Raw genomic sequence first — 27051 nt, forward strand, 5'->3', positions numbered from 1 at the left:
TGAAGGAGGGCTTTATTTATTTATTTACCATTTAAATGTGAAACAAAATAATAAAATCAACTGTATCCAGGAGCGTCACTACATGCGATGAGGCACCACGATGGAGAGCGTTCTCCTGACTGCAACGGAGCCTCGGGTCACGTAAACATCCTCTCCACAGAGTAGACGGCACGCAGGTTGCTTCTCTCAATATACTTACTTTATTTGTAAAGAAATCTCGAATATACAGTAAATCGTATGTTTTCAGCTCGGTTTATAAAATAACATATTGGCTAAATGTCTGCAGGTTGCATATGAAGCGGAGGACGACTTTGGTGTAATTTAAAGACAATAGATCACAGAGATTAGATGTTCGTGCACATTTACAGCCGACAATTTCATCGAAAAAATTTCCCCCCATCGTACAATCAGACACATCTCAATCCTTCAATTGCAAAACTTCAACAAAACTCAGCTCAAAATCAGATCTGACACAATATAAACTGTATTAATAGTCATTTACTATTCAAACGTGGATTATATAACACTACGTGTGCCTTCAGGGTGAACTCGTAAGGCTTTAAGTTGGATAACATATGTTGATGTGGATTTTACACGTGTCAGAGAACATAGGAAGCACAAACCACAAACATGAATCTTTGGAAGGTTGTACTGGTGGAACACAAGGCCACCGGCTGTGGTCCGATTACCTGAACTAGAAATATGGGAAAGGCGACGACACGGATTTAATCTGAAAGTGATTTGGTCATCACCACGACGTAAACGATGGAGAGGATGAGGAAGCCGATGCCGAGTCCCAGGCCCACGTGGTTCAGCGTCCGGGCCATGCGGCTGCTGCGGTCCGCCGAGTACTGGTCCCCGGTGTGGTTGGCTTCACGGGCCTGGACAGGATTATGAAATAGATATGAGTGAGCTTCAAGAACAAAGCATTCAGAACCAGGCATTCATAATGAGGCATTCATAACGAAGCATTCATAACCAGGCATTCATAATGAGGCATTCATAATGAGTCTTTCATAACGAGGCATTCATAACGAGGCTTTCATAACGAGGCATTCATAACAAGGCTTTCATAACGAGGCTTTCATAACGAGGCATTCATAACAAGGCTTTCATAACGAGGCATTCATAACGAGGCTTTCATAACCAGGCATTCATAATGAGGCATTCATAATGAGGCATTCATAACGAAGCATTCATAACCAGGCATTCATAATGAGGCATTCATAACGAAGCATTCATAACCAGGCATTCATAACGAGGCTTTCATAACCAGGCATTCATAATGAGGCATTCATAACGAAGCATTCATAACCAGGCATTCATAATGAGGCATTCATAACGAAGCATTCATAACCAGGCATTCATAACGAGGCTTTCATAACCAGGCATTCATAACGAGGTATTCATAACGAGGCTTTCATAACGAGGCATTCATAACGAGGCATTTATATCGAGGAATTCATAACGAAGCATTCATAACCAGGTATTCATAACGAGGCATTCATAACCAGGTATTCATAACCAGGTATTCATAACGAGGCATTCATAACCAGGTATTCATAATGAGGCATTCATAACCAGGTATTCATAACGAGGTATTCATAACCAGGCATTCATAACGAGGCATTCATAACCAGGTATTCATAACGAGGCATTCATAACCAGGTATTCATAACCAGGCATTCATAACCAGGCTTTCATAACGAGGCATTCATAACGAGGCATTTATATCGAGGAATTCATAACGAAGCATTCATAACCAGGCATTCATAACGAAGCATTCATAACCAGGCATTCATAACGAGGCATTCATAACGAGGCATTTATATAGAGGAATTCATAACGAAGCATTCATAACCAGGCATTCATAACCAGGCATTCATAATGAGGCATTCATAACCAGGCTTTCATAACGAGGCATTCATAACGAAGCATTTATATCGAGGAATTCATAATCAGGCATTTATAACCAGGCATTCATAACCAGGCATTCATAACGAGGTATTCATAACCATGCATTCATAACGAGGCATTCATAACGAGGCATTCATAACGAGGCATTCATAACCAGGTATTCATAACCAGGTATTCATAACCAGGTATTCATAACGAGGCATTCATAACCAGGTATTCATAACGAGGCATTCATAACGAGGTATTCATAACGAGGCATTCATAACCAGGCATTCATAACGAGGCATTCATAACGAGGCATTTATATAGAGGAATTCATAACGAAGCATTCATAACCAGGCATTCATAATGAGGCATTCATAACCAGGCTTTCATAACGAGGCATTCATAACGAAGCATTTATATCGAGGAATTCATAATCAGGCATTTATAACCAGGCATTCATAACGAGGTATTCATAACGAGGTATTCATAACGAGGCATTCATAACGAGGCATTCATAACCAGGTATTCATAACCAGGTATTCATAACCAGGTATTCATAACGAGGCATTCATAACGAGGCATTCATAACCAGGTATTCATAACAAGGCATTCATAACGAGGTATTCATAACGAGGCATTCATAACCAGGTATTCATAACGAGGCATTCATAACGAGGTATTCATAACGAGGCATTCATAACCAGGTATTCATAACGAGGCATTCATAACGAGGTATTCATAACGAGGCATTCATAACCAGGCATTTATATCGAGGAATTCATAATCAGGCATTTATAACGAGGCATTCAAACATTCAAATAGTGTGAACGAGCGGATTCCGAAATATGAGCAATAACTATCGACATCTCTCTATTCTTTGCATTCATGTACAAAAGTTTGGGGTGACCCAACTCAGACTTTTATTTATTGAAAAATGAATATAAAATCTAGTCTCTACATAGCTAATGTGTAGATGACTATGCTCTGGTGTTTAAGTCTCTACAGAGGTGTGTAGAGGCCCATCTCCAGTGTTCTAGTGGTACATTGTGTTATCGCCTTAGAAGACTAGCGGAGGGGTAGAAAACCCTTTAAACCCTTTTTATGTGAGCGCAGCTGAAAACAGTTATGCTGGTGAGAGGAGCTATAAAACTGGCCTTCCTTTGAGCCACAAGAAGAACTACATTAATATTTACAATAAAAATCATTATTTGTTATATGTTATATTTACTTTGCAATTCATTTGATAATTAAAAGTGTGAGTTTTCATGGAAAACACCAAATTGTCTGGGTGATCCCAAACTTTGTAACAGTATTATAACATTTTTTTCCATTGAATGGTATATTTCACACTGAACTAGTTCATCCTTTTCTCAGTGATAGAGTCCAAATGAGCATAAAATATCACGATGACCCTGAAATTCTGTCTCTTGTGTCATCAAAGACTGAATGAAAGAAAACTACAGAGAGAAAAAATTACTTTCTGAATGAACCAATCTATGAACTGTCGGAAACAATGGATATGAAACAATTAAATATAAAACAATGGATATGAAACAATTAAATATAAAACAATGGATATGAAACAATGGATATGAAACAACTAAATATAAAACAATGGATATGAAACAATGGATATGAAACTGGCTATCCGAGGCAAACATACCCAAACTGGCCACTCCCCTTGGGGGAAGGGGGGCTTCGTTGACTCCTACACGCGCTCCTGCCTCTTACTGTGTACATGAAGACAATCCAGACTGAATCCAGATGTTTTCAGATAAACCGACACATGTTGTGTAATAAAAGCATCTCGATATGTGGGACATAAAAGGCCGTTGACTTCTTAATAAAGAGGTTTCACTGGTGTCCAGTGCAGCCAAGGGCCGGTCGTGAGGGGGGGGGGGAGCCCCGAGTGTTGCCATGGAGACTGAATCCACTCCCACCCCCACGCTGCTGCTGCAGGGAGCTGCAGGAATGACGTGTAGCAGAGTAGCATTGCGTTTTTTTTAACCTTGACATGAAGCCAATGGGATTCTTTCCACTGGAATGTGGATTACGCAGAAGAAGCAGAAGAAGAAGAAAAGAGTTTATGATACCGACGTGTTTTTAAGTCCGTATAAGATAATCCTCACACATGGACCAACACTTTCAGGGTGTTTGTCACGTGAATAGAGTTGAAGGCTAACGTTGGGCCATAAACTAACGTCAGCATCGCGGTCACATGAGGCGAGGAGGAGGGGGGGGGGGGAGCGACAGCTCGTCGCGGCCTTAAAGGCTCCGGGCTCACGACCGAGGTATTCACAGCTCACATGGCGGAACAACGCGTTGACTTACAGACGAGGGAACCAGAACCCAGAACCTCTTTTCTGGGTTTCAGGACAAATTCAGTCACACAAGAGAGTGCTGCAGGAATGTGTGCACCAACCACTTCACGTTTCCAACCAGTTTTCCCTGCTCAGCGACCCGCTGAGGAACACACCCTGGTTATCGGGAGCTCTATAGTCAGGAACGTGAAAATAGCGAAGCCGCGGACCAGAGTCGTGTGCCTCCCGGGGGCCAGAGCGGGCGACGTGGAGTCTTGTTTGAAGCTGCTGGCTAAGGATAAGCGGAGATACAGTCAGATTGTAATACACGCCGGTGGTAATGACGCCCGAGCCCGTCGGTCGGAAGTCACTAAAAGTAATGTGGAATCGGTGTGTGCTTATGCCAAGACGTTGTCGGACACCGTAATTTTCTCTGGCCCTCTCCCAAATTTGCAGACAGACTTATTGTATAGCCGAATGTCGTCTTTTAACCGCTGGCTGTCGAGGTGGTGCCCAGCGAATAATGTGGGCTACGTAGACAACTGGAAGACTTTCTGGGGAAAACCTGATCTGATGAGGAGAGACGGCATTCATCCCACGTTGGACGGAGCGCCTCATTTCTGCGAATATGACCAAGTTGATCACCGGACTTAATCTATGACAACCCAGGGTTCAGATCAGGAACTGGGAGCAGAGTTGTAGTTTAACACCCTTCTCTGCTCTTCCATTCGAGCAGTTACCCACCCATGACTTTAGAGTAGAGACTGTGTCTGTCCCACGGCCACTTCAATTAAATAAATCAAAAGTAAGCAGAAGAGGAGTCGTACACAATAACCTTATACAAGTTAACACCATTATTTCAGCAGTGCAACAAAACAGGACTATTAAATGTGGTCTCCTAAATATTAGATCTCTGTCATCTAAAGCTGTGTTACTAAATGATTTAATATCAGATAATCACATTGATTTATGTTGCCTAACTGAAACCTGGCTGAGCCATGAAGAATATGTCTGCCTGAATGAATCGACTCCTCCAAGTCATATTAATACTCACATTCCTCCAGGCACCGGTCGAGGAGGTGGAGTAGCAGCCATCTTTGAATCGAGCCTATTAATTAATCCTCAACCAAAATTACACTACACCTCATTTGAAAGCCTTGTTCTCAGTCTTTCACATCCAACCTGGAAAACACTACAGCCAATTCTATTTGAGATTCTGTACCGGCCACCAGGTCCATATTCAGAGTTTATATCTGAATTCTCAGAATTTATATCAAGTTTGGTTCTTAAAACTGATAAAGTTATTATTGTAGGAGATTTTAATATCCATGTGGATGTTGATAATGATTGCCTTAGTGCTGCATTCATCTCCTTGTTGGACTCGATTGGCTTCTGCCAGAGAGTACAGAAACCCACTCACAGCTTTGGCCACACGCTTGATCTTGTTCTTACTTATGGCGTTGACATTGAGCATTTGAACGTCTTCCCACAGAATCCTCTTCTGTCAGACCACAACCTCATAACTTTTGAATTTATACTACCGGAGTGTACTCCGTTAGTCAAAAGTTTCTACACCAGATGTTTAACTGACAGTGCTGTAGCTAAATTTAAAGAAGCGATTCCTTCAGTATTTGATTCGATACCACGTCTCAATATAACAGAGGACTCCTGGTCTAACTTTAGTCCGTCCCAGATTGATCATCTTGTTGACAGTGCCACAGGCTCTCTGAGAATGACACTGGACTCGATAGCCCCTCTGAAGAAGAAGACAGTGAGGAAGAGGAGGTTTGCTCCCTGGTATAACCCTCAGACCCGCAAACTGAAGCAAACGTCACGAAAGCTTGAACGCATATGGCGTTCAACTAATCTCGAAGAATCCCGCTTAGTTTGGCGAGATAGTCTTAAAACTTATAAGAAGGCCCTCCGTAATGCCAGAGCAGCCTATTACTCATCAGTAATAGAAAAAAATAAGAACAACCCCAGGTTTCTCTTCAGCACTGTAGCCAGGCTGACAGAGAGTCACAGCTCTGTGGAGCCGAGCATTCCTATAGACCTCAGTGGTAATGACTTTATGAACTTCTTTAATGAAAAGATTTTAACTATTAGGGACAAGATTAATATTCTCTTGCCCTTAACCAGTGCTAATCTGTCCTCAAGTGGCCTTGGAAACCGCTGTATGCCCTGGTGTATATTTGGATGGCTTTTCTCCCATCAACCGTGACCAATTATCTTCAACGGTTTCTACTTCGAACACGTCTACCTGTCTCTTGGACCCCATCCCGACGAGGCTGCTTAAAGACGTTTTGCCTTTAATTGGCAGCTCTCTATTAGATATTATCAATGTGTCTCTGCTAACAGGCCACGTACCACACTCCTTCAAAGTGGCTGTTATTAAACCTCTCCTGAAGAAGCCCACTCTGGATCCAGAGGTGTTGGCTAACTACAGACCGATCTCTAACCTCCCCTTCCTCTCCAAGATCCTTGAGAAAGTGGTCGGAAATCAGTTGTGTGACTTTCTACATCATAATAGTTTATTTGAGAAATTTCAATCAGGATTTAGAAAACACCACAGCACCGAGACAGCACTGGTGAAAATTACAAATGACCTCTTAATGGCAGCAGATAAAGGACTCCTCTCTGTCCTGGTCTTGTTAGACCTTAGTGCTGCATTCGACACCATTGACCATGACATCCTGTTACAGAGACTGGAGCAGTCGATTGGCATTTCAGGCACGGCACTAATTTGGTTTAAATCCTATTCATCAGATCGATCTCAATTTGTATTTGTAAACGATGACGCCGATAACCACCAACGTTAATCACGGAGTTCCACAAGGTTCTGTGCTTGGACCAATTTTATTTACCTTATACATGCTTCCTTTGGGCAATATTATCAGGAAACACTCCATAAACTTTCATTGTTATGCAGATGATACTCAACTATATTTATCGATAAAACCAGAGGAGAGCAACCAACTCGGTAAAATTCAAGCATGTCTTAAAGACATAAAAACATGGATGACCTGCAACTTCTTGATGTTAAACTCAGACAAAACCGAAGTAATTTTAATCGGCCCTGAGCACCTCATAGATCAATTATCTGGTGATGTGGTTTCTGTAGACGGCATTGCCCTAGCATCCAACACTACTGTAAAGAATCTTGGCGTTATCTTTGATCGGGACTTGTCCTTTAACTCCCACGTAAAGCAAATCTCAAGGACTGCATTCTTTCATCTACGTAATATTTCAAAAATCAGGCACATCTTGTCTCAAAAAGATGCAGAAAATTGGTTCACGCGTTCGTTACTTCGAGACTGGATTACTGCAACTCCTTATTATCAGGCTGCTCTAATAAATCTCTTAGGTCCCTCCAGTTGATCCAGAATGCTGCAGCTCGTATTCTCACTAAAACTAAGAAAAGAGATCACATCACTCCTGCACTAGCTGCTCTGCACTGGCTCCCTGTAAAATCAAGGATCACTTTTAAAATTCTTCTCTTAACGTACAAAGCCTTGATTGGTGATGCACCATCATATCTTAAGGAGCTTGTAGTACCATATTGCCCCACTAGAGAGCTACGCTCACTAAATGCGGGCTACTTGTAGTTCCTAGAGTCTTACAAAGTAGAATGGGAGCCAGAGCCTTTAGTTATCAAGCTCCTCTTTTATGGAACCAGCTTCCAATTTCAGTCCGGGAGGCAGACACAGTCACCTCGTTTAAGAGTAGACTTAAGACTTTCCTCTTTGACAGAGCTTATAGTTAGGGCTGAATCAGGTTCACCTGGTCCAGCCCCTTGATATGCTGCTATAGGCTTGTAGCTGCCGGGGGACGTTTTAGGATGCACTGAGTACCTATCTCCTCTTTTTTTCTCTCCTTAAGGATGAATTTTCATCTCTCAATCACACGTTACTGTGGCAGCTGTGTCTGATTTGGCCTCGGCTGCTGGTGATTGGCAATCACTCAGCAGCCGAGGCCACCCTTATAAAAGCTCCCACTTGAGAGTGGAGAGGGGAAGGTGAGCAGAGGCGCGTGTTTTGCGGTCTGCTCGGTGTCGTGTGTGCGGAATAAAACATGTCTTTGAACAACACCTCTTGCTGTCTGGCGGATCCTTGGTGCTGGTGGGGGAAACCCACGGGTGGCGGCCTCAGGCCTGCTACATTGGAGCCCAACGTGGGGCCCCTGAGGACCCAGTGCCTGAAAGGGATGGAGCCAGACCAGGAGGAAGAGCTGATGAGCAGCTTGGGCCAGATACTGGCCCGGATAGAGGAGATGGGGCGGGCACAGGCGGAGGAGAGCCGCCTGTTCCTCGGAACCCTCCGAAACCCGCCGGCGCTGTGGCAGACTCCCGTTCCCCGTGACCCGTCGCCGCAGCCGACCCCCGAGCCCCGGGAGCCCCAGGACCAGTCGGAGCTGCCGAACCCCGAGGTCCAGGATACGTCGGAGCTGCCGAACCCCGAGGTCCGGGATACGTCGGAGCTGCCGAACCCCGAGGTCCGGGACCCATCGGAGCTGCCAAACCCCGAGGTCCAGGACCCATCGGCGCTGCCGACCCCCGAGGGCCGGGACCCGTCGGAGCTGCCGACCCCCGAGCCCCAGGACCCGTCGGAGCTGCCGAACCCCGAGGTCCAGGACCCATCGGAGCTGCCGACCCCAGAGCCCCAGGACCCGTCGGAGCTGCCGACCCCCGAGGTCCAGGAGCCGTCGGAGCTGCCGACCTCCGAGGTCCAGGAGCCGCCTGAGCTGCCGACGACCCATGTTCCCCGGGACCCGTCGGCGGAAGGCCGACCCTGGTTCCCCGGGACCCGACGCCGCTACCAACCCCTGATCCCCGGGGCCCGTCGGCGGCGCCTGTTACCCCTGCCCCGTCCCCATCTCGGCTGGCTTCAGCTCCCCGTCCCCCCGTCCCAGTCGACCCCAGAGCCCCCACGTCCTGAGCCCGGGCCCACAGAGCCCCCTCCTCCCGAGCCCGGTCCCCCAGGGCCCCTCCTCCGCCCAAGCTCTCATGGGGGGGGGAGGGGGAGTAGGTTAGGCCGGATGGAGCCCCGGCCTAAATCGAGTGGTGGGGAGTGTGGCAGCTGTGTCTGATTTGGCCTCGGCTGCTGGTGATTGGCAATCACTCAGCAGCCGAGGCCACCCTTATAAAAGCTCCCACTTGAGAGTGGAGGAGGGAAGGTGAGCAGAGGCGCGTGTTTTGCGGTCTGCTCGGTGTCGTGTGTGCGGAATAAAGCATGTCTTTGAACAACACCTCTTGCTGTCTGGCGGATCCTTGGTGCTGGTGGGGGAAACCCACGGGTGGCGGCCTCAGGCCTGCTACAGTTACTAACTCTGCTTTCTCCCCGGAGTCCTTGTGACTTCACGTCTCATGGGGTCATCGGACCCTATGAGACGGCATAGATCCTATCTGCTGATGGATCATCGAGGTCTGGGTTGTGGAATTCCTGCTCCTGACTACGCCACTGTCCTGTTGAGACTCCGCCCACTGTTGAGACTCCGCCCACTCCTCCTCCCCACCGCCATCTGCCTGATGGATCGTGGAGGTCTCCATCGTGGAATATGCCTACTATGAACTATTCATACACTCTGTCATATTCATTGAATGTATTTAAACTCTAAATCTGTCCTTCTGTACACATTACATCTATTGCATCTGTCCATCCTGGAGAGGGATCCTCCTCTGTTCACTCCTGAAGGTTTCTTCCCTTTTTTCCCCCCTGAAGGGTTATTTGGGAGTTTTTCCTGGTCCGATGTGAGGTTTTGGGGCAGGGATGTCTGTGTACAGATTGTAAAGCACTCAGAGACAAATTTGTAATTTGTGAAATTGGGCTATACAAATAAACTGAATTGTGTGTGTGAAGGCCCTGTCTGCTCTTGCAACCACAGCTGTGTATCCTGTTGTAAAAACGGTGCCTCTGTTGCCTTCGGTAAACACACACACACCTTTATATATTTATTTCTGTTATCACAAGATTCGATTAGATCGGCGTGCATCAGGGGAAGATGCTGTTAGCCGGAGGCTCGGCACACTGACAGGTTTAGGGCCGTGGCGGTGTATTGTTCTTATTCCTTCATTGTTGTGAAATGCTTTGGCTAATAAATATAACATGTTACATATATACTGTATAGTTTTACCAGCAGCTTGATGCTTCCTTCTACCGACGACAACATGGAATACGACTTAACAAAAAAAGAACACAACATTGCCTCCTCAAGGAAAACCAATTATGTTCAATCTATTGTCCTCCAGCTAGATTTTTATTTGATTTTGTTTCAACATCCGAACATTTAGTCGCTGCTTTCCGGTTAGGAGATGATGGTTAACAACAGAGGAGGACAGCTACATCTTCTTTAGGGGGCAGTTTCCCCCCCACTGATTTCATCCAGGGGCATTTAAAAAGAAATTGGGGCACTTTTTGAAAATTGTGAAATAACATTTAACCTTTGTTGAAAAATAATAAATATACTTATTTAGGCTTACAGGATATGAGCAATTGTCATACAAATGGCAATAATAAGACTATTAGACAATAATAAGACTATTAGTCAAGAATAAGACTATTAGGCAATAATAAGACTATTAGACAATAATAAGACTATTAGTCAATAATAAGACTATTAGTCAATAATGAACAAAAAACATAAATCAGACAATCATATTTAATTGTATTCTTATTTCTTTGGAGTAATTATTGTTATTTAAACAACTATTAACAATTATAACTTATTTCTTAGTTTTTTTTAAATTAAAAATTATATTTATATATATATATTTTTGTGTGAACTTACTTGTTCAGGCCGTTTGGCCTCAAAAATGCAGCACAGACTTTCCAGCGCCTCATGGACACTGTGCTTAGGGACCTGCCTTTTTTGTTTGTTTACCTGGACGACATCCTGGTTGCCAGTTGATCGAGGGCAGAGCATATGTCTCACCTGCGGATATTGTTTGCTCGGCTCAACCAACACGGGTTGATCGTCAACCCAGCTAAGTGTCAGTTTGGGTTGACAACCATTGACTTCCTTGGACATCGCGTCACTAAAGACGGGGCCGTTCCCCTTCCAGCGAAGGTGGACGCGGTGGCTAACTTTCAGCGCCCGCTCACAGTGAAGGCACTGCAGGAGTTTTTAGGAATGGTAAACTTTTACCATCGATTCATCCCCCGGGCAGCACAGTTAATGCGACCCCTTTTCGAAGCCCTGAAAGGCAAGACTGTCAAACAAGCGGTTGACTGGACAGAGGAGCGGGACCAGGCATTTGGGGATACCAAGACTGCTCTGGCAAGGGCAACGATGCTGGCACATCCCGCATCCAAGGCTCCGATCGCCATCACCACTGACGCTTCAGATTTTGCAGTGGGCGCCGTGTACGAGCAGTGGGTGAAAGGGGCATGGCAGCCACTTGCTTTTTTTAGTCGACAGCTGCGTCCTAACGAGAGAAAGTACAGCACTTTTGATCGGGAGCTCCTTGGCCTGTTTCTTGCCATTCGACATTTCCGGTTCCTGCTAGAGGCTCGACAGTTCACAGCTTTTGTGGATCACAAATTGACATTCGCTATGCGTAAGACGGCTGAACCACGGTCAGGCCGCCAGCAGCGCCAGCTCTCCTTCATCTCCGAATTCACCACGGATGTTCAACATGTGGCAGGCAAACATAACCTGGTCGCAGATTGTTTATCAAGAGCTATCGTGGGGCCGGTTCATTTGGGACTGGATTATGCAAAGATGGCGGAGGATCAAGTTTCAGACCCAGGCGTGCAAGAATTGAGGACGGCAACAACGGGACTGCAATTGGAGGAGGTTCCATTCGGCGAAAAAGGGACCACGCTCCTCTGTGACGTCTCCACAGGTCAGACACGACCGGTTATTCCCACCGGATGCAGACAGCAAGTGTTTGACACTATTCATGGTCTTTTGCACCCCGGCAAGAAGGCAACGCAGAGGTTGGTGACGGCGAAGTTTGTCTGGCACGGCTTGAAGAAAGATGTGCGAAAATGGGCAGGGACTTGTGTGGTGTGTCAACGTGCCAAGGTTCACCGCCACATAAAAGCCCCATTGTCACAGTTCTCAGTTCCAGAAAGGAGGTTCGAACATGTAAATGTGGATCTGGTGGGACCTCTTCCTCCGTCCCGAGGGTTCACACACCTCCTCACCATGGTGGACCGAACCACGCGTTGGCCAGAGGCCGTCCCGCTGTCATCAACGGCATCGGATGAGGTGGCTCGAGCGTTCATTGGGACTTGGGTCGCCAGGTTTGGGGCCCCAGCTGACGTTTCCTCGGACAGAGGCCCACAGTTCACGTCGGCGCTCTGGAACGCAGTAGCAGAAAGCCTGGGGGTGAAGCTCCACCGTACTGCTGCTTATCACCCACAGGCTAATGGGTTGTGCGAGCGGTTCCATCGCTCAATGAAAGCTGCTCTCCGGGCCAGCCTCAAGGACGGGGGCTGGGTGGACAGGCTCCCATGGGTCATGCTGGGGCTCAGAACAGCCCCCAAGGAGGACCTTCAAGCTTCATCCGCCGAGTTGGTGTACGGCCAGCCGCTGCGGGTTCCTGGGGAGTTCATCCCCAAGGTCACAGACCCGTGGTCTGCGACACAACAGCGGGCCGCTCTCCTGGAAAAGGCTGGAGTGTTCACCCCTGTGCCCACGTCGCAGCACGGCCTCCCGCAGTCACACGTCCCGTCCAGCCTAAAGACAGCAGAGTACGTCTTCATTCGCCAGGACGGCCGCCATGGGCCCTTTAACCCGCCCTACGAAGGACCGTTTCGCGTTCTAGAGGCCGGGGACAAAACCTTCAAAGTCGACGTTGGCGGTAAGGTGGAGCAATTGTCGGTGGATCGCCTGAAACCAGCACAGCTCGACCTAGACCAGCCGGTAAGGTTGGCCGAACCCCCGCGGCGCGGGCGCCCTCCTATATTTCCACCACGCCGCTGCAAGGCCCAGAAGCTGCCGGCAACGGCCGCGCTGCCTCCAATTCCGTCTCCAGTAACAAGGAGTCGGGCAGGACGGTTGATTCGGGCCCCGAGACTATGAGTGTGTTTTTTTGTTTTCTTTAGTCTTGGTGAATTCTGGGGGGGCGTATGTAGGGGACTCTGTTGGGAGCACATAATTCACAAGACGAGTAGGGTGGTGTGCATGATACGTGACCGGGTCCCTTTAAGACCTGGGAGCGTAACCAGGGCAACGGGGCGGCGTCGAGGGGTTTAAAGGTCACGAGGTGTCAGTGTCACGGGTCAAATGTTTGTGTGAGGAAATAAACGGCCACAGAGGTGTGCAGCCAAAGAAAGTGACTTTGTCCATATCGTTCATTCCCGCGCTCCTACAATTAGTCAATAATAAGACTATAAGACAATAATAAGACTATTAGTCAATAATAAGACTATTAGACAATAATAAGAATAGTAGGCAGTAATAAGACTATTAGGCAGTAGTCTACAGATTCAAAGTGTTTTCTGAGATTTTTTTAACAAAAAACAAATGGAAAAAACATAAATCACACAATCATATTCAATGTTATTTTTATTTCTTTGTGGTTATTTATTGTTATTACAGTTTTGAAACAACTATTAACAATTCTAACTAATTTTTCTGTATTTTGTAATTAAAAATTATATATATTTTTTGTGTACCGAGTACAGGCAGTACGGATAAGACAGACGAAACAAAGAACTAAAATAAAACACTATTAAATTATCGAAATTCTGTTAAGACTATTAGGTAATAATAAGACTATTAGATAATAATAAGACTATTAGGCTGTAGTCTACGATTCAAAGTGTTTTCTTAGATTTTGTTGAACAAAAAACATAAATCAGACAATCATATTTAATTGTATTCTTATTTCTTTGGAGTAATTATTGTTATTTAAACAACTATAACTTATTTCTTAGTTTTTTTAAAATTAAAAAATATATTTATATATATATATTTTTGTGTGAACTTACTTGTACAGGCAGTACAGATAGGACACACACAACAAAGAACAAAACTCTATTAAATCATCATAATTATTAGAGGAAGTTATGGGGGCATTAGTTGCCCCTCCTCGTGATATCAGGGGCAACATTATATTTCTTCGGGGCAGGTTTGCCCTGATGCATTTCCGACACTGGTTAACAATGACATCACCGCTCCCGGGGCTCAAAGTCAACAAACACTCAAACAACCAATCGAGCGTCTCCACACGGAAAGCACCACTTTAAATCTGTAATAATTGAATTAATAATAACTTTGGGTTTGAATAGTGCTTTCTCCGGATTATCACATTCTATGACACAGACCGGTGCACTGGTGCCTTGGCTGCCGCTCTGCAGTCATACCCGAGTGCTCTGTGTCTCCGGCCCGGTCGTCAGTATCTGTCGGCGGTCTGCGGCGCATGAGAGCCGTCTGAGTCACGCTGGGGAGGGAGGGGGACGAGAGGGGGACGGGAGGGGGGGGAGGGGGACGAGAGGGGGACGAGAGGGGGACAGGAGGGGCCCCTCACGGCCCCTCACGGCCCTCAGCCTCTCAGCCTGCTGCGTACCCAGCACCTCCTGCCACTGAGCATTAACCTGCTCAGTGAAGGTTGGACTCACATTCACTGAGACACCAAAATAAGTCCAACATTGAATCCACATCTCTAAAGGAGCGGATGTTGCTCTGTGCGTAGATATGTGTGAATGAGTGAATGTAATAACAATAAATAACCACAAAGGTGGAGGAGGAGCAGGAGGTGCAGGAGGAGAAGGGAGGCGATTATCTCATGTTGCAAGAATGCAGCAGTCTTCTTCTTCTTCTTCTTCTTCTTCTCATCTTCACCGATGACAAAGGACCGTTTGATGACGCTGTCACAGAAAGGAGGCGGGGCTTGAGGCTTGAAACGAGGCACACAAAGCGCCGATGTTTGGATCCCAAAGCAGCTCTTGTCCCGACTCGCCGTGGTGTTGAGTGTTTTAACTTCCCCCCCCCTAGAGTCAGAAGTCCGTTTCCAGGAAGGTTTCTGGCTTGCTCCGTTTCTGGGAGGTGACTTTCCCCTCTTGTCCATGGCGGTTGAGAGATAACGTTAAGCAGATTCCAGCAGCTCCACACTCCCGGACTTTATTTGTTATTTCCTCTCATGTTTCCGTCTGTGCCGCCCCTTTTTTTTCTGTTGAGCTTTTCAGCTGTAAACTCCAGATACAGTCCCATCCACACCCAGACAAAGACATGACTGTGCTCGCCTCCTCTCGATCTCAAAGTCTTTCTTTCAGTGGCTTCTTCCTTTCTTCTTTTTCTCCCCCGCATCTCCCGAGTCATTCCAGTTCGTCCGGCTCCGTCATTAAGTCGCCACAAAAGAGGATAATAAAGCGAGCGCCGTGTTTTGCCCACTTTTTTTCCTCTTTCACTTTTTTCAAGGTGAAATCCAGGGAAGCTCCAAACACCGCCGCCCGGACGAGGTCCCCCTGACCGGGTGGTAGCCACCGCTCACGCTATCTAGGATGCTATTTATAGAGGGAGGCATTCCACAACGCCGGGGGTTTTCTTATGGCCTCAAACTACGGCCGCTGTGACACAACACTGTCCACATCCCCGCGTGAAACACCTTCTTCCTGAGCGCCAAGGAATGTGGAAGTCACGGACGTCAAGCAACCAACGAGGAGAAGTGAGCCTCTTCCTTCCCGGCGGCGGTGCGTCACGTGACTTCACTTCAGTGTTTGAGTGGGCGTTGGCTCAGTGTGCAGGATTTACTGAGAGGGGTGGGGGGGAGGGGAGATAAAGATATACAGAGAGCTGGAGCAACTGGAGAGGAGTCAACAGGAGTCAGGAATAACTGAGTTCAGGGGGCGGCCCCGCCACGGCCCTCCACTCATCTACGAGAGCCAGAAGGAGGCGTGTCCACGCATCATGGAAAGAGCAATCTGCTCCAGCTGTGTACATAACCGCCCAGGTCCTGCGATATGTACACAGCTTATTGTTCGTGTTCCCGACCGCCAACGGATGATCAGATTACGCGATGTCTACGGCGTCTTCGCTGAGCCACACGGAAGCAGACATTTTAAAATCAGCTGCCCAAAACACAGTGGTGTTACCGTGGTAACACATTACATTCACGCATGCTTTTCAATTTTTCACGTGTTTTTTTGCTGCAATAATCTCACTAAAAAAGAACGTTTGTCTCTTCAGAAAGAATAATTAAGATTTGTATCTTGCTTTCGTGAGGCAGATACTGAGCTCATGGCCTGTTCTTCATGTGGAGGCAAGGGTCATTATCATTTCATACGTTTCACGTGTTATCATAAGATCCAAAGTGATGGAGGATATAAGTGATGGAGGATGGATAAAAGAAACTGTTGATCGGAGACAGAATAATCAGGATTCTGAGACCAGTGTGAGAGGAGAGAAGGAAACAGGCCTGACCTTTTGAATAAGAGTTGGTTCTGTTGTTGCACAAGACTCCTTTTTGTTCAACAGGAAGACATGAATAGTGCTTGTGAAATGTGTTAGTCTGATATTGCAAAATGTGCTCTGCGGGATGAGAAGTGATGAAGACTGGGAAAGCACGTTCTTCACATTGTAATAAGTCACACTGGGTTTTCCCCACAAGGCTGAAGCTGAATGATCTGTTTCCAACTCGTTCTCATTCCAAGAAATAAAGAATTTCAACAAAAAAAGGTCCTACATGTAAACATTGTGAGCAGATCTTGACTTTTGACCTCTTTTGACCCAGTTGACAAAATCAAATCCCCTTTCCTCAGAATCATGCCGATGATTCAGCGCTTTGACCGTGTGACCGCGCTGCCGTCATAACAACAGCCAACTCTTTCCAGTGGTCCTGCTTTGCTCTTGGTCCAAATCGTGGACACACGCTCACACGTCTGTTTAGACAATCGATAAACAACGTCACAACTTCCCGCTGGCTTCACCTCGAGTGTAAATGAATCGGCGCGGACAGAAACGGCTCGCTCCAAAATGTCAACAACGTTTGTCTCCTCGGGCTCGGGCCGTCACGAGTTCACCGCCATGTTCGTTGTTTTCATTCTGTTTGCTGGTTTCATTTACTCTCATGTCATTTCAGACCCGGCCATTCACACTGATCATCACTCGTTCCCTTCACCTGGTTCTCACGCCCGGCCCACCGGACCGAAGCGCACATTTCGGTGCTTTCTTTCGGCGCCTGAGCCGATTGAAATTGAAAAAAACTATTATTCTGAACTTCTCTGGTGACTCCGCCCTGTCAGCAGGTTACGATAGCCTATCGTTGAACTTTTAGGAGGCGTGCGTCGTGTTTGACTGCGTGAGCCAGTGGCGGTTCGTCCATAGGGGGCGCTAGGGCGCCGCCCCTCTTAAAATTTGTAGATGAAAAAAAAAAAAAAAAAAATAACATCCTGTCAAAAAACATTATATGCCAAATCATTTAAATAGTAAATATACCGTGTTGACGCGCTAAATGTGTGTGGGAGACCGTCAGCCTGTCAACAACCACTTAAAGTTAATGTGAAAAAATATAATATATCGCCATTATCACGGAGAGAAGCCCCTCCCCTTTTTCGAGGCGATCTAACGTGTGTGTACGGCATCGAGAAAACATTTCAGTCGTTTCGGCAAGGACGGCTTCTCATTGGCGGATGAAACGTGAATCTTGGGTCGCAAAAATGTGCGCTCGTTGGCCAATGACATCGTTTTATTATTTCACGTGATTGGACTATTCGGCAGATCAGAGACTTATGTTCCGTCAGCCAGAGAGCTCCACGGAGCTACGGGAGCAGGTAGCTAACGGAGCTGTTAGCTGGAGCTCAGGACTGAAACTCTCTGGACTACAGGGGAGGGATCTAAGAGCTGCAGACAAGTGGAAAGCACGAATCTTGCTGCAGTTATCTAGCTAAGAGCATGGAGCTAACTCGCTAACAGCCTGAAGCTAACCCTGTTTACAGTCAGCAGAAGGAGACCGAACTGGCATCGAAACACAACGAAGAAGTTCTGAAAAACAGACTCATTCCCTCAAGAATAATGGAAACAGGTTACAGACATGATTGACTTTAACCAGAGAGTAAAGTGACCACTTTAAAGAGAGGAGGCTACTTTTCTTTACAGTAGTGGGTCTGCTCTGTCACCCAATGTAACATGTGATCTCTTTCTGACTCTATTCTGCTCTGAACCTCTTTTATTTTGCAAACCTCTGAAACCCAACCCAATGTTCCTTAAAGCTGCTCTGAACCTCTCATGCCCAAAGTTACAGTGTGTTGATAGTTGTTATTGGACCGTGTTGAGCACGCTGTGTTCTTGAAATAAAGCTTTGTTTTTTACAATATTCTACTCAAAACCTCTTTTCTTCTCATTGTTGAGTGATATTTAAACTGCCCCCCCCCCCCCCCCCCAATTCACCAGCCGCCACTGGCGTGAGCACATTAGAGTCAGGCTGGGCGCGGCGGGGAGATGGGGAGACGGTCCCCCTGAACATGAGGAGACGATGAAGAGCAGCCTGAACTCAGATTAGTACCGGAACGTTGATTGCAAGTCTTGCATTCATAAAAGTAGGTCAACAAATAATAAATTAGCCATTATAACCATGCTTAAGCTAGCTCTTAGCTCATAGCGGGCGCTAGGTACGAGCTTCGAGCTACAAGCCACAAGCTACGAGCTACGAGCCTCGAGCTACAAGCCTCGAACTACGGGCCTCGAGCTACGAGCCTCGAGCCACGAGCCTCGAGCTACGAGCCTCGAGCTACGAGCCTCGAGCTACGAGCCACGAGCCTCGAGCCACGAGCCTCGAGCTACGAGCCACGAGCCTCGAGCCACGAGCCTCGAGCCACGAGCCACGGGCCTCGAGCTACGAGCCTCGAGCTACGAGCCTCGAGCTACGAGCCTCGAGCTACGGGCCTCGAGCTACGAGCCTCGAGCTACGAGCCTCGAGCTACGAGCCTCGAGCTACGAGCCTCGAGCCACGAGCTACGAGCTATGAGCTACGAGCTTCGAGCCACGAGCTACGAGCTACGAGCTACGAGCTTCGAGCCACGAGCTACGAGCGCGACAGTCTGATATCCGTTGGTTTAGGCACCGGTATCGTTTTAAAAGTACCGGTTTAGCACCGGCATCGGGAAAAAAACAAACGGTACCCATCTCTAGTCCTGCAGCCCATCCCTTCGTTGGTGGGCCAGTATTTAGGTCCCCTCACTTACTGCCCTTGTCCTCTTGTGTGTTATTGCCGAGCTCTCCAGTGTATTCTAATATTGATTCTGTTCTGACCCGGTTCTGAACCTGTTCTGACCCGGTTCTGACCTGGTTCTGACCCTGTTCTGACCCGGTTCTGACCCTGTTTGCCTGTTAACTCGACCTAAAAGTTTTGCCTGCCCAGTTTTGGATTCGTTGCCCTCTTGGACATGACCACCCGGTTTTGACCCTGCCTGAAAAGACGAGTTAAAGATCCTCTTTTTGCATTTCCTGTTTCCGAGTTGTGCTGTAATCCTCGCGCGGGCGGCTTTAGCTCGTCCCGGACGCGTCGGTCACGCTGTGCACGTTCACAAATAAATTCCCAGAACTTTAAGCTGACATCATCTTGCATAACTCTCCGTGAGCTGAGGGTCCTGTTCACAGCAGCAACAACACGCCGGCTGGAGAGATCTCAGTAGCCTCTGAGCATGCCGACACGAGGACCGGTCAAACCATCGGCCGGCCCCACATGGACTTTGCTTTGCATATAAACCAGAGATGACTGAGCTGTAATCTAATGGGACACCGGTCTGCTATTAAAGATCACAGGGTACAGAAACAACATGTGGTGCTGAAGCTACGCCGCACGGCGACTACAGCAGTGTGTGACTTCATAATACTTCATAATTATTATTATTAGTTCATAATTAAACATTCCTCGTCCAACACATTGCACAGAAACAAGCCAAAGGGCAGTTTACCAAAAATAATACACATCTCAAAGCACAATTAAAGCGTCCCATGTGCGAGTAAGGCTCTTAAAGGTTCAAATAAATGTTATATTTGGCTTTTTATTTGTTTAAAGTATTGTGGAGGACGTCACACACTAAATGTTCCCATCTGAGCACCAAACATGGAGCACATGGAAACAATCAGCCTCCTTTTCCTCCCGGAGGAGTGAGGAGAGCTTTCTCTATTCCACTTCACGGAGACACGGCGAAAACAAACTCCACAACTTTGAAATGATCTCAGCCTCCAAACATACGGGACGACCTACCAACCGAAGCATCGCTCCTAAAGTGAGGCATGACGTAATACTAACCTTCTCAAGTTGTCACTAAGGAGTAAGTACACATAGAAGTACACATACAAGTCATCTAGTTGTGTTTAATACTTCTTTCCCCCGCTGTGATCACTTCCTCTGCAGCAACACATCAAGTCAAACATCTTCATAACCCAGCACGACCAGCTACACTCAGGACCTCAACATGTCTCCTCCATTTTATTGTTGACAGCATGTTCCCTCCCTCCCTCCCTCCCAGATCTCCACCCTTTCCAGTAAATGGCCCCAAACTTGGCACTTTTTCAAACACGCTCGTAAAAAAACGACTTTGGCCGCATCCTGAATCCTCCATCAATATTTTACTGAGACAAGTTAAATAGTTTCCTCATCATCTGATCTGCAGCTATAATGGCGACCGTGGCCGAGGAGGAAGAGGAAACTTCTACTTTATCACGTGAATCCATTGTCCAGTGCTTTGATCACTTACTGCAGTAGCAGCGCTACTTAAATCATGACACATCTCTATCAGCAGTCATTTATTCAGAGTCGTGTTTTGCTCTTTTCATTTTGAATTATTTCGATTTTTAGGTCAGTGATTTTCTTTTTTCCTTTTAAATGCTACTACAATATTTTCATTATATTTTGATAAAGACATGTGAAACAATACAGGAGTGCGTGGTGCCATATGTTGTATCTTATTATAGGGCACAGATGTCAAACCCACGGCCCGCAGGCCAAATCCGGCCCGCTGCATCGTTTTATGTGGCCCCTGGCGGCTTTAAAGCAGTGGTGTATAGTAACGAAGTAGAAGTACTTCGTTACTTTACTTAAGTAGTTTTTTTGGGTATCTGTACTTTATTTTACTACTTATATTTCTGTTTACTTTTACTTTTACTTCACTACATTTTGCAATGAAAACTTGTACTTTTACTCCGATACATTTCCCCTGAAACAGTATCGTTACTCGTTACTACGGAAAAAAATAATCATGAGAAACATCGGGGACTGTTGTGGAACACACCGCAGCGCACCTGAACGCAGCACATCGGGGACTGTTGTGGAACACACCGCAGCGCACCTGAACGCAGCACGAACACACAGGTTGGGGATCAGTGGTCCTTGCCGCGTGTGCGGCTACAGATCCGACTCATTTCATGTGGAGCAGCAATGGAAGCTATTCGAAAAACCACGGGGACCAAGATCAACGTCCGTGGCCATATTTGGGCGAACTCTTTTCTTTTGTCGGAGTGAAAGTTTCTTCCTACCGGATGAAGTGCCTCTTATGCCGACCGAAAGCTACGGAGATACTGGCCTTCAACAACTCACCAACCTCAGGAAACACATTGAGGTAAATTAAGATTAATCCCATGAGCCGCAACGTTAATGTTTAGTCATCATAAACCTGTTAAGATATCTAGCAGTGTTGTCCTCAGGATTGTAGTAAGTTATATCTTTGGCAGGAGGGGGGGAGGCAGGTGTCTGATTGTCCTACACATGTTGTACGTTAGGCTAACGTTCGCTAGCTATCGTCAATTAAATGAGACAATTATCGTGAGTGGAGTAGACGGATCTCTAGCGAGTTAATGAGCTGAAGAAGTGTTGACAGTTGTGAGAATTTGTTGATTTGAGTCGTCTTAGCTATAATATAATGCTAATCATTACAGCATTATTATAATTATTTGTATTAATATTATAAGAGTGACGGTCCAGTAATGGCGATGATATTGATTTGGGACTGTTGTTGTGTTTAACTACAGAGATACAAGTACATATTCACAAATCAACTCTGGATGCACGGACAGTGCATGAAACTAAATGTATAAACTTCAAATTAAAACAAACTATTTTGTACAAAACTTTAGGTTGGGGTCATGACATGTTAGGAAGTGTTATTAATTCTATCATGTCTGTAATACTCTCACTTTATTTCAGGAATGGACTACATCAAGCAGCACATGGAAGAACCCTCCTGCAGCTATGTGATGCCACCAGGTCCAGTTCATCTGATGAAGAGGACTTCTTCTTCGTCATCTCAAGCGCATGACAGCAGCAAACAGCTGGATGGAGACGTGGATCACATTGACTTGCTGAAATGCTTCCCAACTGTGTGCTGCTGTCTGTGAAGCTAGACACACTCTACCTGCATCAGGGCCTGTGAAGCTAGACACACTCTACCTGCATCAGGGCCTGTGAAGCTAGACACACTCTACCTGCACCATCAGGGCCTGTGAAGCTAGACACACTCTACCTGCACCATCAGGGCCCGTGAAGCTAGACACACTCTACCTGCACCATCAGGGCCTGTGAAGCTAGACACACTCTACCTGCATCATCAGGGCCTGTGAAGCTAGACACACTCTACCTGCACCATCAGGGCCTGTGAAGCTAGACACACTCTACCTGCATCAGGGCCTGTGAAGCTAGACACACTCTACCTGCACCATCAGGGCCTGTGAAGCTAGACACACTCTACCTGCACCATCAGGGCCTGTGAAGCTAGACACACTCTACCTGCACCATCAGGGCCTGTGAAGCTAGACACACTCTACCTGCACCATCAGGGCCTGTGAAGCTAGACACACTCTACCTGCACCATCAGGGCCTGTGAAGCTAGACACACTCTACCTGCACCAGGGCCTGTGAAGCTAGACACACTCTACCTGCATCAGGGCCTGTGAAGCTAGACACACTCTACCTGCATCAGGGCCTGTGAAGCTAGACACACTCTACCTGCACCAGGGCCTGTGAAGCTAGACACACTCTACCTGCATCAGGGCCTGTGAAGCTAGACACACTCTACCTGCATCAGGGCCTGTGAAGCTAGACACACTCTACCTGCACCATCAGGGCCTGTGAAGCTAGACACACTCTACCTGCATCAGGGCCTGTGAAGCTAGACACACTCTACCTGCACCACCAGGGCCTGTGAAGCTAGACACACTCTACCTGCACCATCAGGGCCTGTGAAGCTAGACACACTCTACCTGCACCAGGGCCTGTGAAGCTAGACACACTCTACCTGCATCAGGGCCTGTGAAGCTAGACACACTCTACCTGCATCAGGGCCTGTGAAGCTAGACACACTCTACCTGCATCAGGGCCTGTGAAGCTAGACACACTCTACCTGCATCAGGGCCTGTGAAGCTAGACACACTCTACCTGCACCATCAGGGCCTGTGAAGCTAGACACACTCTACCTGCACCACCAGGGCCTGTGAAGCTAGACACACTCTACCTGCATTAGGGCCTGTGAAGCTAGACACACTCTACCTGCACCAGGGCCTGTGAAGCTAGACACACTCTACCTGCACCATCAGGGCCTGTGAAGCTAGACACACTCTACCTGCATCAGGGCCTGTGAAGCTAGACACACTCTACCTGCATCAGGGCCTGTGAAGCTAGACACACTCTACCTGCACCAGGGCCTGTGAAGCTAGACACACTCTACCTGCACCATCAGGGCCTGTGAAGCTAGACACACTCTACCTGCATCAGGGCCTGTGAAGCTAGACACACTCTACCTGCACCATCAGGGCCTGTGAAGCTAGACACACTCTACCTGCATCAGGGCCTGTGAAGCTAGACACACTCTACCTGCATCAGGGCCTGTGAAGCTAGACACACTCTACCTGCACCACCAGGGCCTGTGAAGCTAGACACACTCTACCTGCACCAGGGCCTGTGAAGCTAGACACACTCTACCTGCACCATCAGGGCCTGTGAAGCTAGACACACTCTACCTGCATCAGGGCCTGTGAAGCTAGACACACTCTACCTGCACCATCAGGGCCTGTGAAGCTAGACACACTCTACCTGCACCACCAGGGCCTGTGAAGCTAGACACACTCTACCTGCACCAGGGCCTGTGAAGCTAGACACACTCTACCTGCACCAGGGCCTGTGAAGCTAGACACACTCTACCTGCATCAGGGCCTGTGAAGCTAGACACACTCTACCTGCATCAGGGCCTGTGAAGCTAGACACACTCTACCTGCATCAGGACCTGTGAAGCTAGACACACTCTACCTGCATCAGGGCCTGTGAAGCTAGACACACTCTACCTGCACCATCAGGGCCTGTGAAGCTAGACACACTCTACCTGCATCAGGGCCTGTGAAGCTAGACACACTCTACCTGCACCAGGGCCTGTGAAGCTAGACACACTCTACCTGCATCAGGGCCTGTGAAGCTAGACACACTCTACCTGCATCAGGGCCTGTGAAGCTAGACACACTCTACCTGCACCATCAGGGCCTGTGAAGCTAGACACACTCTACCTGCACCACCAGGGCCTGTGAAGCTAGACACACTCTACCTGCATCAGGGCCTGTGAAGCTAGACACACTCTACCTGCATCAGGGCCTGTGAAGCTAGACACACTCTACCTGCACCATCAGGGCCTGTGAAGCTAGACACACTCTACCTGCACCAGGGCCTGTGAAGCTAGACACACTCTACCTGCATCAGGGCCTGTGAAGCTAGACACACTCTACCTGCACCAGGGCCTGTGAAGCTAGACACACTCTACCTGCATCAGGGCCTGTGAAGCTAGACACACTCTACCTGCACCAGGGCCTGTGAAGCTAGACACACTCTACCTGCATCAGGGCCTGTGAAGCTAGACACACTCTACCTGCACCAGGGCCTGTGAAGCTAGACACACTCTACCTGCACCAGGGCCTGTGAAGCTAGACACACTCTACCTGCACCAGGGCCTGTGAAGCTAGACACACTCTACCTGCACCATCAGGGCCTGTGAAGCTAGACACACTCTACCTGCACCAGGTGAACGGCTCTTCAGCATCGCAGCACTCGTCTTCAGCCCCAGAAGAGAGACACTGAAATCTGTCCATTTTGAAAATCAACTTCTTTTGAAGATGAACAATACATTTTTCACTTTAAAGTGATGATTCTGGTTGTTACTTTTGGTTATACTATTTTCTGTGTTAATCGTGTTTTTATATTTTAGTAATTTCATCGTATTCATATATTGCTAAGTTCATCCTAGCTCATACTCCTTGTTCATGGCGGCCACAGCACCCAAACAAATAAACTTCATAATTCTCTAAATTCTGACCCTTTGTTTTTTTTATTAACAGCATTTACTTTTACTTTTACTTTCAATACTTAAGTAAAAAAAAAATCAGATACTTTAATACTTTTACTCAAGTAGTATTCTCATAGGTGACTTTTACTTTTACTTGAGTAATTTTCCAGTCAAGTATCTTTACTTTTACTCAAGTATGACTTTTGGGTACTTTATACACCACTGCTTTAAAGACACGTGATCCCCTTTTCTTAAAGAAATTGAAGAAAAATATCCGTGCTTTTATTTTGAAGGTTTAGGATTAAATGGATTTATGTTGTCATATTAGAGACATCTTCTTATGTCCAATATTTCTCAACTCAAATGAACAATAACCAAATGCAAAGAGAGCTATTTAACATGTTCGAGGAGTTTATAAAGTGTTTCCGGCCCTTTAAGAGGGCGGCCATGATGCTGATTTGGCCCACGGTGAACATGAGTTTGACACCCCTATTATAAGGGATTCTTCACTCTTAGTTTGATGGCTTTGGGCTCGACGTCGGCACATCAATCAGAATGAAATGACTGTGATTTTAGTTGCCGGACACGTCTCGACGCACGGGCATCGAACTCACCGCGATGGAGTAGATGAGGGCAGCGATGCCCAGCGGCAGGCAGCAGCACAGCAGCGTGAAGATGGAGTAGCACAAGTAGTCGTTGACGGGGACGGGCAGCGGGCCTCGGGTCACGAACACGGTGGGCTGCACCGTGACCATGGCCGGCTGGACTCCCGGGTGCTGCTGCCCATAACCACCTCCGTACTGCGGCGGAGGTCCATAGCCCTGCAGCCACACCCAGGAAATACAACTCACACTCAGATACAATGAAAACCGGTTGTGGAAGGTTATGACAGAAAACTGGGAGGCTAATCGTCTAATTATTATAATTAAAAACTAACATGTTGAGAAACACATACATATCGACATGTCCATCCAGAGCTGATGGTATAATAATAAAGATAATATCACATCCCTCGCATTCAGCTAACCTCAGAGGGCCTTTTTGACCACCCTTCTATTTTTAAACCTCACATGCCTGAGCTGTCATGACCCAATATTAACCACAGATTTACTTAAATACCTTTCCCCTAATTTCATCTTTTTTCAAAATAAGATTTAAATCATTTATTTAATTACATTCATATAAGCGATATCCATTTTAAATAAAATACTTGTTTGTATGTATTCCATATGTGGATTAAACGACGAAGCTCAACTTGTTTTTCAAAATTAATCTATTTTTTTCTTTTTTTCTATTTTACATGATTAATAAACACATAGAGAGAATTATAACATTACAACGTGTCGTTATTCATCCAGCGCTGTGCGGCCCCCTGGGGGGCCCCGTGGGGTCCTTCCTACCTGCTGCTGGGGTGGGTACCCCATGCCGGGCTGAGGGTACCCGGGTTGGTCCTGGTAGGCCGGAGGGGGCACTTGGCCCATGGAGGACTTCTCCCCGGTCCACTCCGGTGGAGGAGCCGTGGCGAACTTCGAGGGGTCCATCGTGCACCAGCAAACTAACACAAATATTATTTATCGGTCAAGTTTTAGTTCTGATAATTTCTCTGGACCAGACTGCTGCTGCCACAAAGTGAATTGTTCAAG

General features: G+C 47.0%; 1 protein-coding gene across 1 annotated transcript; it reads right to left on the reverse strand.

Annotated features, from left to right (window-relative positions):
* Positions 1 to 27051, reverse strand: LOC130212850 (proline-rich transmembrane protein 1-like). Its single transcript, XM_056444095.1, has 3 exons — positions 26809 to 27051; positions 26023 to 26229; positions 1 to 881 (listed from the first exon to the last, which is right to left on the reverse strand). The coding sequence occupies exons 1-3, from the start codon at positions 26947 to 26949 to the stop codon at positions 726 to 728; spliced, it is 504 nt and encodes a 167-aa protein (XP_056300070.1). The 5' UTR covers positions 26950 to 27051; the 3' UTR covers positions 1 to 725.

This window comes from Pseudoliparis swirei, chromosome 22, assembly GCF_029220125.1.
Source record: "Pseudoliparis swirei isolate HS2019 ecotype Mariana Trench chromosome 22, NWPU_hadal_v1, whole genome shotgun sequence".
NCBI classification, from domain to species: domain Eukaryota; kingdom Metazoa; phylum Chordata; class Actinopteri; order Perciformes; family Liparidae; genus Pseudoliparis; species Pseudoliparis swirei.

Excerpts from the sequence above, each read along its gene's own strand:
- LOC130212850 (XM_056444095.1), bottom strand. The coding sequence starts at position 26,949 with ATGGACCCCTCGAAGTTCGCCACGGCTCCTCCACCGGAGTGGACCGGG. Across the intron at positions 26,230-26,808 it reads GGTACCCACCCCAGCAGCAG|GGCTATGGACCTCCGCCGCA; the intron begins GTAGGAAGGACC and ends GTGTGGCTGCAG. Across the intron at positions 882-26,022 it reads CCCTCATCTACTCCATCGCG|GCCCGTGAAGCCAACCACAC; the intron begins GTGAGTTCGATG and ends AATCCTGTCCAG.